The sequence below is a fragment of the Spermophilus citellus genome (genome assembly GCF_964194105.1).
Source record: "Spermophilus citellus genome assembly, chromosome: 13".
NCBI classification, from domain to species: Eukaryota; Metazoa; Chordata; class Mammalia; order Rodentia; family Sciuridae; genus Spermophilus; species Spermophilus citellus.
This window is the reverse complement of record NC_138193.1, coordinates 91,870,692-91,884,792: the sequence shown is the minus strand read 5'-3', so window position 1 is coordinate 91,884,792 and position 14,101 is coordinate 91,870,692. Positions and strand designations below refer to the sequence as shown.

The 14,101-nt window shown below is 47.7% G+C and overlaps 1 protein-coding gene across 1 annotated transcript in view; it reads left to right on the top strand.

Moving 5' to 3' along the window:
• Positions 1-2,313: 2,313 nt before the first annotated feature.
• The window catches only part of EHD3 (EH domain containing 3), a 32,074-nt gene continuing 20,286 nt past the window's right edge, over positions 2,314-14,101 (top strand). The window contains exons 1-2 of the mRNA XM_081263818.1: positions 2,314-3,106; positions 13,792-13,968. Coding sequence (XP_081119944.1) covers positions 2,880-3,106; positions 13,792-13,968 — 404 coding nt within the window. The 5' untranslated portion in view covers positions 2,314-2,879. The remainder of the gene's footprint in view (positions 3,107-13,791; positions 13,969-14,101) is intronic.

Genomic DNA, 14,101 nt, shown 5'->3' with positions numbered 1-14,101 from the left:
CCCTAGGTTTTTGTTCTTTTGAAAATAGTATCCTTTGTAACATTCTCTGTTATAACTCCTTTTTGCTAGTGTTTAGAAATGCTGCATTATTACTTACTTTCTTTTAAAAACAAGATACATTTCTAACTATTCAGAGTTGATGTGTCAGCAGGCTCTGGGTAAATTAGATATTCAGAGCTGGCATTCAGTGGTACACAATAGCAGGGCTGCCTGAACACAATATTGAAACTTTCCCTCATTGGAGTTCCTCACACTCCCTGCTGCCACCCTGAACACATCTGGCACAACACAGGGCTTCTGGCTTTGCTCACCTGGGAAGGCCAGTCTGTTCTGACCGTTCAATTCCCATGCCATGTGAGTTGTTGAATATCTGTAATATTACCTCCTATGCTTATATGTTGGGTAGAATTTGAATCTGAGTGGCTTCTTGGGGATACAGAGATCAGAAAGAGATGATCAGCTTTGGGATTCAAGGAGGGTCAGGAGACCTAAGCTATAATAAGGAAATTCCATTTATCACTTGCCTCTCAAAATCCCCACAGAAGTCCCCACATCTTCAGCACACTCCTCCACCTGTTGTTCGCACAGGCATTTCAAATGCAACACGCTTCAGCCAGAACCTGTTATCTATCTGCTAAATCTGCTCTCTTCCTAACTTTCCTGATTAGTGGAAGAGCTTCTCCAACTGTTTTGTCCCCTGCAGTAGAAGATTAGGAATCAGCTTAGGCTTTGTCTCATTCTGATTTCCTCTTACTGCTTACCAAGATCTGCCCATTCTATGCCATAAAAAAAAATCTCTTGAATCTGACCTCTTCCCCAATCCTATTGCTGCTGTCCTCTAGTTGTGATTATTTTCCTAAACTGTCTCTTGGCCTCCAGCCTTTTGCTCCTTCAGTTCCTGTGCTGCTTCCAGTATCATCAATCCCACATGGTCCATGAGCTCTTTTTTTTTGGGGGGGGGGGGTACTAGGGATTGAACTCAGCAGTATTAAACCACTAAGCCACATCCCCAGCCCTAATTTTGCATTTTATGTAGAGACAGGGTCTCACTCAGTTGCTTAGTGCCTCACCATTGCTGAGGCTGGCTTTGAATTCACAGTCCTCCTGTCTCAGCATCTCGAGCCGCTGGGATTACAGATGTGCGCCACCACTCCCGGCAGTCCATGAGCTCTTTATCTCCTCTTCTGCTGAAGGGAGGACAGTGGGAACCCTCTGCTTTGTCAGGGAGTAGTGGTTTAGCATCACACAATTTAGGTGGTGATAATATAAAGCAGATGAGACTTTGAGTCGGTTTATTATTGCATTTAAATTCTTTACAAAAAAATGCACCCCTTTTTGCCTAACATGGCTGTTGCTCCCACCCACTGTCCTTGGTTAGATGCTGGAGATAATATGCTCTACTGCACAAGAGTTATAATGAAAGTTAGAAGAAGCAATGCTTGCTGTAGATCTTAGCCGAGGGACCTGCACGTGGTGAACATTTTGTTAATTTAATGATTATTAATAATAATATTGGTATGGGTTCCCCATTCTTTTCTTGGTTTCTGCCTTGGCATGCACAGCCTCTCTTGCCTGGCCTCACTTACCTCTTCCATCTTCCTGAATCCTACATTCCAGTTATGCTAAACTGTTTACACTGCCCTGCACACACCAAGTTTTTCCAAATTCCAGGTCTTTGCAAATGCTCTTTACTTGGCTTGGAATGGCTTCCTTTCTTCTTGGTTCAGCATTGAAGATCCATCTCTTGATCCTACCTCCTCAAATTATCCACACACAAGTAAGAACTCCCCCCATTGCTTCCATGGCCCTCTGCTCTGGTCTCCTCTGTAAGGTCTGCCTTGATTGCAGTTTCTGGAAGAGAGACTCCATATAGTGTTCACCTTTGTATCCACAGTTGTCAAAATTATGTCTGGCTTAGAATATGGGCTCAATATGCATAGAATTTTGCTTGTTTGCTTGTTTTGTTTTATTGGAAGGAATGAATGGGAACAGTTTTGACTTCACCCCAAGCCCAGTAAAAACTTTAATGACAGTTTGGGTATTTTATGCAGCCTAATACTGGACCCTTCTTTCCGTTCCCCAGGAAAAATATTCCCTAATACTAGAGTGCCTGCGTTCTTTGGGAATTAACCTCATGACTAAAGGAACAGGGGATATCAAAGAAGGGAGAGCAAGAGAGTAGGTCAATGCCATCTTCACAGCAGTCCCTGAGAGGGCGCTGTTCCCAAATCAAACCCCCAGAGGCGGGGACTGAAACGCCAGCGCTTTCCCACGGGACCCGGCCAGCATCCTTTCCCAGGCAGTGGCCTCCCGGCCGCAGAGCGCCTGCCCACAGACATGGCGGCGCCCTGCTCGGCTTCGCGTCACGGGGACCGTGGGTCCGGGCAGGCCGTGCCAGTACTCAGGGACTTCCTCCACGCACCGGCTTCCTGCACCGTTGGCATTTAAACGCGCGCCTGGGGCTGAGGGATGCTGCTACGGATGCGGAGCTGTCCTCCGGCTGTGGCGCGCTGACACCTCCCGCGAGCGGTCTCAACCAGGCAGGAGCAGAACCCAAGCATCCCTTAGCCGAGGGCCGGGCAGAGCAGGCGAGGGCTGGGGGAGATAGGAGACCCCCCCCCCCCCCCGCACAGTCCCAGCATCTGGCAGTTCGTCACAAGTCAGGCTCAAGGTTGCAACCCTCCTCCCGCAGCCCAGATCATTTTCCGGGGCTGCCGGATGAAGCGGGGGCTGGGCTGGGTCCCAGTCGCAGGGGCAGAACGAGCGCCCGGGCCATGGTGCGGCTGAGCCCCGCGCTCCGGTGAGGCGGCGGCGCGGCTTGAGCCCGGAGGGGCGCCTTCCCCAGGAGCCTTCCCCGCGGAGCCTTCCAGGGGGCCGCGATGTTCAGCTGGCTGGGTACCGACGACCGCCGGAGGAAGGACCCCGAGGTCTTCCAGACGGTCAGCGAGGGGCTCAAGAAACTCTACAAGAGCAAGCTGCTGCCGCTGGAAGAGTATTACCGCTTCCACGAGTTCCACTCGCCTGCCCTGGAGGATGCCGATTTTGACAACAAGCCTATGGTCCTGCTGGTGGGCCAGTATTCCACGGGGAAGACCACCTTCATCAGGTGAGCAGCCCCAGGGCCTGGCAGCCCATCCCCGTGCCCCTACGCTGAGTCCTCAGGTCTCCGGCCTGGGGATAAACTGGAAGTCTTCACTTAAGGGCTCTGACTAAAGCCTTGTGTGTGGTCTCAAAGGCGACCCCCACAATTTCCCCACTGGTCCCCCCTCTCCTTACTACACAGGGCTTCTCGACTGTACTTAGCCCTTGGTTCAGGTGGTGGATTTTAAGTGTTCAAGTGTAGGACCATCCCAGTTCTCCCCCATTTTCTCAATGATAAACCAAGGCCTAGGAAGAAAAAAATGGCAGAGCGCTTGGTCTCACCTTTTAGGGACCTATCCTTCAGGTCCAGGATCACTTTCCTTGCCTTTTAAATGGCTCAGCACTCACTTGGAGGCCTTATGGCTGCAGCGAGGAGTTCTGATGACCGCAGGCCTGGAAATGAAGGTGGTGCCAGGTAGTGCTACTTGTCCTGTTATTTTCTTTCTCTGGGGTAGTGCTCTTAGGTATATCTCTTGGTGACAAAACAGATGCAGAGTTGAGAAGCGGAATGCTTTTAATCTCTTTTCTTCTTTGACCTTAATGGCTCAATAATGATTTTAAAGACTTTTGGAAGTGGTAGGGATACTACAGCATCTCATCCAGTCCCCTGACTTTGCAAGTAAGATAACTGAGGCAATAGAGAAATTAAATGAATTGTCCAAAGTCATATAATGGGCGGCCGCAAACCTGGGATACAAATCTTGAGGAGATGGTTGGCTAAATGCCTATAACTTTGAGGGTGAGTCATCCATTCCCTTGAATGACAGAATCCTTGGGCTGGAAGTTTGTCCAGTCTGCATTGATAGAGGTCTGTATATTGTCGACCAGAGTAATGAGCATCCTTCCTGTCTTCAGAGAACAAGCTCTGCTTCAGTGGTAAATGCAGCCTATAAAGTCAGGCTGCTTTTCCTGGCCTCATTTGAAGACATGCCAAACTGTTGAGGAGTTAAGAGTCAGTGTGGGGATGGGGTTTGGTTGGTACCCCTCCCAGGTCAAGCGTACTTATCTCCTGCAGAGGGTTTGAAGCAGGAGTCCTCTCATTTCCATTCACTGGCTACTTGAGTATCTGAAGAAAGCAAAGCCTTGCTTGTTTGGTGATGAAAGCAGAAAAACTGACAGTCTAGTTACTAATTTTCTAGGTACTAATTTTCTCTAATGCTTAGCTTATACTAGGCTTATATCACACCTCCTGAGAGCAGGACGTGCACCAAGCTAGCGTGTCATGTCTGAACAGAACACCAGATCAAGTTTGTTTTTAAGCCGTGGACAGCCTTGAGCTCAGGAGCTTTGAGAGTTCAAATGATTTCTGAATCATTTGGGGTCTAGGGCTGATGTTTTGTTGACTCTTATATATGTTATATTGTTAGAACTTCAGGATCACTGAGAGATTAATCCAATCATTGCTTCTTAACTTTTTAAAAGGTCAGAACTTCCTTTGAAAATCTAATAAAACCTGTGGGCCTACTCTTTAGAAAAATGCACATGTATCCTAAATTTACATTTAATGCTGGGGGTCTAAGAGCCATCCTTGGACCTTAAGGTAAGAACCCTGATCCATTCCCAGCCCCTCATTTTATTAAAATTGCTGCCGAGGCACTGCAGAGATACTTGGATTGTGCACAAGGTTTCCTTTGTGATTTCTGCCCACCTGTCCTGGATTCACCTCACAGGAAGCACAGGCCATTTGCAGGCTGCTCCTGTGCAGCACAGCCTTCCCTGGCTCTCTGGACATTCCTTGGTTATGAGTCTTAGTATGTCCTATTATTGGAACTTCTCCGCCCAAGGCACAAGTTCTTACAAGGCAGAATCAGTGTATTAGCATGTCCCAGGTCTCAGCTACAGGAGATGTCCAGTACTTGTTTTGAATAGGAGGGAAGATGAAGAAGGGTGAGAGTCCCTAGGGTCTCTGAGTAGCAGACAGGTTTAAGTGCTTTTGTCTGAGAGGCCCTCTTGGCTTTGTCTGAGTCATCCTGGCTGTTATGGGTCTAAGAAATTGACCGAGTGTGTTGCCCCAGATTATTCCTTATCTGAGGGAGACAGAAGACAGGGAGAGGCAGACCTCTTTTCTCTTTTATTCTCCAAAGTCCAAGAGTTCCCCTCCCAACTCAGACCAGTAACTGAATTTAGCCCATTCATCAAAAGCTGTTTCCCCTTAAGGGAGAGTCAACCAACAGACTAGGCCATTTGTAGCCCAAGGAGCCCTCTTGAACCAAATTATGTATTTTTCTTTCTTCTCATTAGATCCAGCAGTTTATTTTTAATGAAAAAATGCAGACATGAATAAATTTGAAGAAATAAAATCATCCCTAATCCCATAACTCGGAGGAAAACATTTTAAATAACATGCATATTTTTCTTTCTAGTATTTTTAACTATTTTATACCACAGTTGAGATTATGCCATATATATATATATATATATATACAAATATATTATATATAATATATTTATATATAATTATATATATACAAATATATATATATATAATTTTGTAGGCTGGAATTTTTTTTTTTACTTATAAGCATTCCCATGAAATTATTATTCTTAACAGCTATATGATATTTTACTTCACATGGATGCAATTATTCTCCTAACAAGCTACTTCTTTGGAATGTTTCAGGTTTCTTCTCATTTGTTTGTCATTGTAGGATCACCCTGAAGGTCCCTGCTCATAACATTTTCCCACATATTGGGCTCTTTTCCCACAGATTCCCAGAATACAACTATCAGGCCAAAGGTTACATAGCATTTTTCATTTTTTAATATCTTTATTTTTTTTTGTACTGAGTCCTATTTCACAGTTGTTTTCCAAAAGGGCAAGTGGGCACATTATCCCTTCCCCACAGTGAGCAAAGGTCCCCGGGGTGGGCAAGTCCACCCCTGCCTGGCTCTCTGCACTTCTTGCCTTGATTCTCCTCTCTGGCTCAGGCCTGAACCTGCAAGGGACCTTTCCCTCCAAAACAAAGGCTTGCCTCTTCATTCCCCCAGTGCTTGGCTCTTTGCCTCCAGACTGTGCATCTACTTTCAGTTCTATGTGCCTGCCACGGGGCCTATTCCTTGTCTCAGGAAGAACACACAGAAAGGACATTCTTCTAATAACTAATTAATGCGCTATGATCTTTGCCTGAAATAACTTCCCTGGCCTGAGGCCCAGCAACCCAGAGTAATAAAATAAACAATAAACGGGGCTGGCGGCCGCTCTCTCCAACACAGCCTGCCTCTTTGGAGTACAGTAGCTCTGTGTCCCCCCAGCCCTGGCAACCTTTTCTCCTGCCTCTGCTATTTTTCTCTCTTTGCAGCCTCAAACTCCTCTTCCTCTGGGCCAGTTGGCCCCCTGGCCACCCCTCTTGCTGCCCACTTTCTGTGGCTCCTCTGTTTGTGGGTAGTGAAGGTGATCAGAGGAAGGCCGGTGTGCTCCTGTGGGTTGTAAGGGAGGTCCTCTGGACTGCAGTTGGGCTGAAGTAGAGGACCTGGGGACTGGGGAGGGGCTTGAGATGGCAGAGCAAATCTGCCGGAGCCCCTGCAGGAAGGTCTGGGCTGGTCTCCAGGCTGGCATGGCCCTTCTTTAGTGTGACTTGGCCTCTGAGGCCTGAGCACAAGGCAGGCCAGCTGAGGCAAGGCCTAGTCAGCTGGCCAGTTCCACCTTCTGCACTTCTGGGACTCTGCATCCTTCCCCAAAGGTGTCTGCCTCCATTTGCCCAAAGCTATTCCATCTCGTATCACCCACCCCAGGCCTTACTCTGGGATTTACAGCATTACTACCTGGAAAGATGATTCTCTGGGAAGCCAAAGGGTTAGAGAAAGGAGGCCGCCATCCTAGGGAGACCCACTGACTTCTGCAGAGCCTGTCCTACCAGCCATGGTCCCTGTGCTGGTCAGCCTTCTCCCACCCTCTGAGATCAGGGGATGCCCTTTTATTGCTAGGGATCCCATCTGCTGGTGCCAAAGTAGGACCACGTGAAAATTAACCTGCTTCTTCCAAGGTCTGACTGTTATTCGAGGAAGCAGAAGACTCTAGGCCAGAGAAACTGTATCTGTCTGCCTCAGGTCCAGCTTAGGATCTGCCTTGAAAGTCAGGTGTTTGGAAACCATTGCAAAAGGCATGTACTGGAAGAAAGATACCTCTGGAGAAGGTCTGCATCCCATTCCCGTTGAACCTGGACTAGGTCAGCAGAACCCAGGCTCCACCACTTCCTAGCCAAGAGACCAAATTAGGAAGACTACCAATGGCCAGGCCTCCCAGCCTTTCCGCCCAGCCCTCAGTTTCTTTATCTATTCAATGTGTGTAGACCATCTCAAAGGGTCACTATCAGGTTTAGAAGAGAACAGACCCAAGTTAGTACCTTGAGTTTCAGGCACCATACTTGGGGCTTGATCATTCCCTTCCTCTTTGTACCTTGATTTGCTACCAGGAGATTTAGAGGCAGACCCGCAGGAGGGGGAGGCAGCCTCTCTTTGGCACCACCACAGTCAAGATGGAGGGAGACCCTGCCTCTCCACACCTCTGAGGCTTGAAGGAGGAGCATGGTGCCAGGCTGTGTGGACAGACAGTAGTGCCCTAGGCAGGCTGGCCCGTTGCAAAGTGAGGCCAGGCAAGGGGAGCTAGATAGTTAGCCACTAACTTCTCCTTTATGCTGGAATAGCTTCTTCCCATGGATAAGGGTACTGTGTCCCAGAGACTATGGAGGGTGCTATAGGGAACACTGAGCCAACTCATCCCATCTTGTCCAAGAGTCTCCCACCTCACTTTGTGTCTGTGGGCCACATTACAGTCTCCCTAAAGCCCTGTGAGGTTGATGAGGCAAATACTGTTACCCTGACCTCATATTAAAGCTGACGAACCTATGTCTTAGGGACCCAAAGTTACTGATATATAACATGAATACCTATGATATAGGCAGAGAGTGACATGCACTTTTAGAGTGTACCTAAAAAATATGCAAAGTGAGAACTGTGAGACTCTCAGGGAAGAATGAACACATCGGGCTTAGGTGAGGGGGTAATGAATCAGTTGAAGCTGCACGGGGAGGCATTTGAACTGGGTTTGGACACTGGGTAGGAATGTGCTGAGCACCCACCGGCAACATGGAGGGCTTCATTTTCTCTAATTATTGTCTCCGCCAATGTCAGCAGTAGCATTTGCTTTTCCCGAACCCTTGTATATTACCTCAAAAACTTTCACCAAGTATTTTCTCCATTTTAAAAACCAGGGAGACCAGTGTTGTTGGGCTTTTGGGCCATTGTCCACAGTTATGTTGGTGATGGAAGTATCCTCCCTAGAGGGTGTATTCTTCATCTGAGCTGGGGCACCTGTCTCAGCCCAAAGCCTCCAGAAGCAGATCCCCAACCTCTGTTTCTCTCCCCTGCACTTGGTTCCAGCAGCAACCTGAAGTCTGGGCTCCCCTATTACAGAAATGGGTAGTTAGAAACAGCTAGGTTAAGATCCTTGGCTCCACACCTTACCCTGGGTACTTAGGTCACAGTAAAATAGGCCACCTACTAGGATCGCCATCTAAGCAGTGCATAAAAAATGAAAACAATGTGGAGCTGGGCGTGGTAGTGCACACCTGTAATCCCAGCAGCTCAGGAGGCTGAGGCAGGAAGATCGAGAGTTCAAAGCCAGCCTCAGCAAAAGTGAGGCGCTAAGCAACTAAGTGAGACCCTGTCTCTGAATAAAATACAAAATAGGGCTTGGGGATGTGGCTTATGGTTGAGTGTCCTGAGTTTGCTCTCTAGTACCCTACTCCCACAAAAAAAAAAAAAAAGAAAAGAAAAAAAGAAAAAAAGAAACATGGAGAAAAGTAATCTCATGAGAAAAATCAGAATTGCGTTGGCCTTTCCCACACCTATTTTATGATTTAGAATTTATTTATTTTGCATTAGACGGCAAGGGAAAAGGGCCCACCCTTATCTTTTTAGCTCTTAAGACCTATGTTACCTTGGCTCTGAACTTGGGTACTTCATACCTCAATATACTCAATGGTAAAACTGAAATGATGCTACCTTGCCACAGAGCCCATGGGGCTGATTAGTGGAGTAAAACAGGTAAAGCTTCCAGAACAGTGCTGGTGGCACAAGGGAAGCTTAGCCCATCCTTTTCCTCCTTATCCTGTGTGTCCCCATCTCAGCTGATCCCACCAGGCTTGAATTAACTTTTCTTTTTTTACACTGCTGTAGGAATGTTTTCACCAGGGAACAGAGGCGATCTGTCTTGCCTCCCATAAAGAGGCAGCGCATGAGATTCCTCAATAGATTTTCCTTTCTGGACACAGTGGTAGCTTTGTTAGAGGGGCACTGGATGCCTCAAGCCATACCCAAATGTCCCTGAGAATTTACCCAGCCCCAGGCTCTCTGCATGACCTGACTGTGCCCCGTGGACTTGCTGTTGGCCTCCTTAGACTCTGTGTTTCCCCAGGTCCACAGCGGTCAGCAAGTTTTGGGTCATGTGAGCTTCGCAGGATAGCAGATCCTACCCGAGGCCCTTTTTTTGTGGCCATCTCAGGTAGCACTCTGTGACTTCCCAGGAAGCCATCCTGTTAAACCAGGCAGCGTAGCCCTTTGTCTGCTGGGTACATCCTACCTTTCAGGGACGAATTTGAGAAGCCCGTGTAAGAAGGATCCCTCTTCACTGTTGATTTGGACATTTTGGAAGCTGCCTCAGAATGGTTCTTCCCACCCCTCTCTATTTCGGCTGTTCCTGCAGACTTTTTGACTCCCTCCCACCCCGACAACCCATTCTTGCAGCAAGGAACTTCTCAAACAAGCACATTCTCAAATCACAGAGTGGTGCTCCTGGATAATCTGGCCCTACCGTGAGCCCGTGGGCCTGTGTCCTGCTTTGGTCACCTAATAGAAACTGCTTTTGCATGTCTCTGGAGCTAAGCTGCATACCCAAGGGCTGATGTTTATGGACATGAGTGCACACCCAGGGTTGTATCCCCCAAGCCCCACCTTTCCCCCAAGCCCTCACCCTGAACCACCTGTCACCAAACCATATATATATATTTTTTGTGGCCTTTTATGTCCCATTCCTTGATCTAGTTCCAGATTGAGCGCTGTCCTTTTAGCCTGCCCCTAGAAGTGACTGTATGTCCTGTCCAAAGGGTTGCCTAGGGCAGGAAAGAAAACAGTAGGTATAGTCACTATCAGCATGAATTCTCAAACCCAAGTGCCAGGTTCAAATCCTAGGCCTGCCATGACTGATGCATAACCTGGGGCAAATTGTTTAACTCTTTATCTCTTCCTCCTTAAAATGGGGATAATGCAGGTGTCAGGTACTGGTTAAGTGCTTAATCTCAGAACACCCTGTGAGGTGGATTTTTTTATTAGGCCCATTTAATGAGGAGGATCATAGTGCTCACATCAGAGTCAACATGAAGATGAAGTGAAATAATCCACAGAGCATCTGGAACAGTGCCTTGCACCTCGCAGGGGTAAAGTCTGAACCATTATCTCCCTATTTCAAGAGGGAGGTACTGAGGTTCACGGGGTTAAGTACCTTCTGGAGGCTGCAGAATCCCAATGGCTGGCCCCAAGCCACTGAGATTCCCAGCCTCTCCCTCGAGGTCTGGTGAAGGCACACAAGAAAGTAGGAAGCACCGTGCACGTGTGTAACTGTGTGCTTATTCTCATCCCAGGCTGGTGCCAGCTCCAACCTGACCCTCTGACCAGAGGAAATCCTGCCTTCACACCCTGATTGTTGGGCTGGAATTCTGGAGGAATGAGGGGCTCCCCACCCAGTACCCAGGGTGCAGCCTCCCAGGCAGCAGGGCTGGAGGCTATGAGTAGATCAACAACTTCCTTGCAGCTGCCACGGCTCTTCCCCAGGCTCCTTGGGGAGGCAGTGCGTAGCAACCCAGTTTACACTGCTATGGAACCTCGGGGTCAAGTGCAGCTCCAATTGCCTTTCACTTTTCCAAGGCACAAATAGTATGTTGAGAATCCAGAGGACAGCCAGCATGCCTCCCTGGCTCCACCCGACCTTGGGGAGGCACAGGATGGCAGAGAGCTGCAGCTTGGGTCCCTGGAGACTTGGCCTCTGTCCTTAGCTCTGCCATGCCTGCCTGAGGGCCTTGGTCAGCTCTCTCAGCAATGATTTCCCCAGGAGTAGAAGACAGTTGAAGAATGAAGGATTTGGTGTCAGACTGATAGGGGTTTGGGTTCCAGCTCTGTGACTGGCTGCTTAACTTTGCAAAACCATGTAAAATCCTTCTTGGTTTCCTCAGTACCTATGTATAGGACAGAAGGAAGTCATATTGTGAAAGTATTCAGAACAAGAAGGCCTGGTGTGCAGAAATGCTATTGAATATCAGCATGTAGTCTCAGGAAAATGAAAGGGTTGATGGGGAGCAAATTAGAAATCCTGGCTGCATGGTGGAGCCATCTGGGGAACTTCTAAAAGGTAGCAATTGCTAGGACCCTGCCCCTGACTGAACAGGTTAGAAGCTCTGGATCAGCCCAGTACCATCACCTAATGCTTCATAGAGCTCTTGAATTGCAGCCAGGGCCAAGGACCACAGAGCAGGAGACCTCCCCAGTTCTCTTCTCAACCAAATAGTCTCCAACTTGACATCTCTTCTGAGGACTCCCTGAGCATGAATGCCGACCCCAGCCCTCAGGTTATAAAGAGGTTCCCAGGGCTTCTAAGGGCTCACCCCATGGATGTGGGTTTCTTGGGTGCTGTCCTTTAGATCCTGTCCATCAGCACCTTGGAAGATGCTCCTGGGACTCTACTGCAGCCACTCCCACTCCAAGGCAGTTCCAGGCTTCTTCCTTCAGTCCAGCCTCCTGCTGTCTGTGCTCAAAGCTGTCCTGGGCTCCCAAAGGGCTCCCTTGTCCTTAGAGGCAGTTTTCTTGGTTTCCTGGCTCACAGTGCCATTGCTCTTGGTCTCTAGAAGGAGGCTGCAGAGAGAGGCAGGTGGCCTCGGGTTCTCACTGCCTGGGCCCAGATAAGAGGAGGGAGGCACCTGCCAACTCAGGGCACAGTAGAAGCTCAGGGGCAGGCAGCTCACCACCCTTTTCCCCTTTCCAGAGGGGCTTGGGTAGCACAGACTTTTTGAACAGGAGAAACCCTGGAGATCACATGGCCCAGTCTCCTAATGCACAGGTAGCAATGTCCAGAGAGGAGAGGGACCTGCCTGAGGACTGACCCATGGTGAGCCAGTGGAATGAGCTCTTTGGTATTTCCCACCACCTCCTGGCTCACATTCAGGTTCAGGAAGGGGATGTGTTACAAATTCATCCCATAACATACTCTCCTTCTCCTCTCTGGTTGAGACGGTGTTTAAAATCCTCTACCACCATTTTCTTCCATCTAGGCAATGGAAAGTGTTAAAAGGTAGTAAAATTTTCACTAAAAACAACTTGTGATATCTATATAATGGAATTCTACATTGTTACCAAGAGGAATAAAGTAGGTCTTGGCTACTCTCTGCCAAACACATTAAGCATGAAAAGAAACATATACATGGATATTATCTGCAAAATCATTGCAGGCCCTGAGTTCCCACCCTTGCTCATATCCTTTGTGGTTACAAATTGCATTTGTTGGGGGGAGGGCTTGTGGGGGGATGTCATGTACAATCAAAAAGCATTGGTAGATAAAAGATAAGGTTTGACACCTCTCTCAGTGGAGCAGATAAAAAAATAAAAGCATTTTAAAACAAAGCACAGGGGCTGGGACTGTAGCTTAGCAGTAGAGTGCTTGCTTAGCACATGTGAGGCACTGGGTTCCATCCTCAGCACCGTGTAAAAATAAAATAAAAGGTATATTTTAAAAGATAGGATGCTGCTGGGGATGTGACTGAATGGTTGAACACCCCTAGGTTCAATCCTTGGTTTAAAAAAAAAAAAAACCTACACACACAATTAAAATCTCCATCAGGGAATCCCAACATGATCTATAATATTGAAAATCAAAATTCTTGATGCCCAAGGGCAAAAAGAATCTGTGTTGTGCCAGGTACCGTGCATGGCATTTTGAATATAGTTTCGTGCTTGAAAGTTTGAATTAAATGCATGTGACAAGAAAGACAAAGAGAAGGAAAGATGTGCAGTCTGCTCTGTGTTTAAAAAATTCAGTCCTCTCTGTGTCTGTTTCTGTGCATAACACGTGTGCACATGAGACAGTTCTAGAAGGATACAGAATGCAAAGTCTAGAGAGTGGGACCAGAAGTCTAGGTTGGGGATGTAGATTTGCTTTTCATAGTTGACCCTTCACAATGTTTTTATTTTACATTATATACAAGCTAATTTTATATTGAATAACTATCCAGACATAAGAATAATGACCTATGAAAAGCCAGCATTGTCTATGACTGGTCTGATTCTTACTATGCCTTTGTGTAGAAATGTCAGCAGGTTACCTACCTTTCAGCTGGGAAGTCTACAGTACTCTAGGTAGGAATCAGTTTCAATGCAGTCTTTATTCCTGAGTTCAAACCTGGCTTTCCTTCACCTGCCCCCCCTACTAATTCAAGGAGGGAAAAGGACCAAGAAGTACAGGATATCTGAAGTTAAGCTGTATTCCACCTCCTCTGCATTGCTCTGGATCCCGCCCTACTGTGACTTGCATATTGTCAGCCCTGTGGTAGATACACGGTGGTGATCTGCAAGCAGAATCCCTGCGTCATGACTACTCCTTTTTGCCAGGTACCTGCTGGAACAGGATTTTCCAGGCATGAGGATTGGACCCGAGCCAACCACTGACTCCTTCATTGCGGTAATGCAAGGAGACACGGAGGGGATCATCCCTGGGAACGCCCTGGTAGTGGATCCTAAGAAACCCTTCAGGAAACTCAACGTTTTTGGCAACGCCTTCTTGAACAGGTGAGTGTGGAGGGGAACCCACATCTTGGGGTGTTTTCCTTGCCACTTCTTGGGATATGGGAGGTGAATGGACAGTCTTGGGAGGCTCACTGCTTTTTCCATACCAGAATCTCTTGATCATCCCATCCTTCCT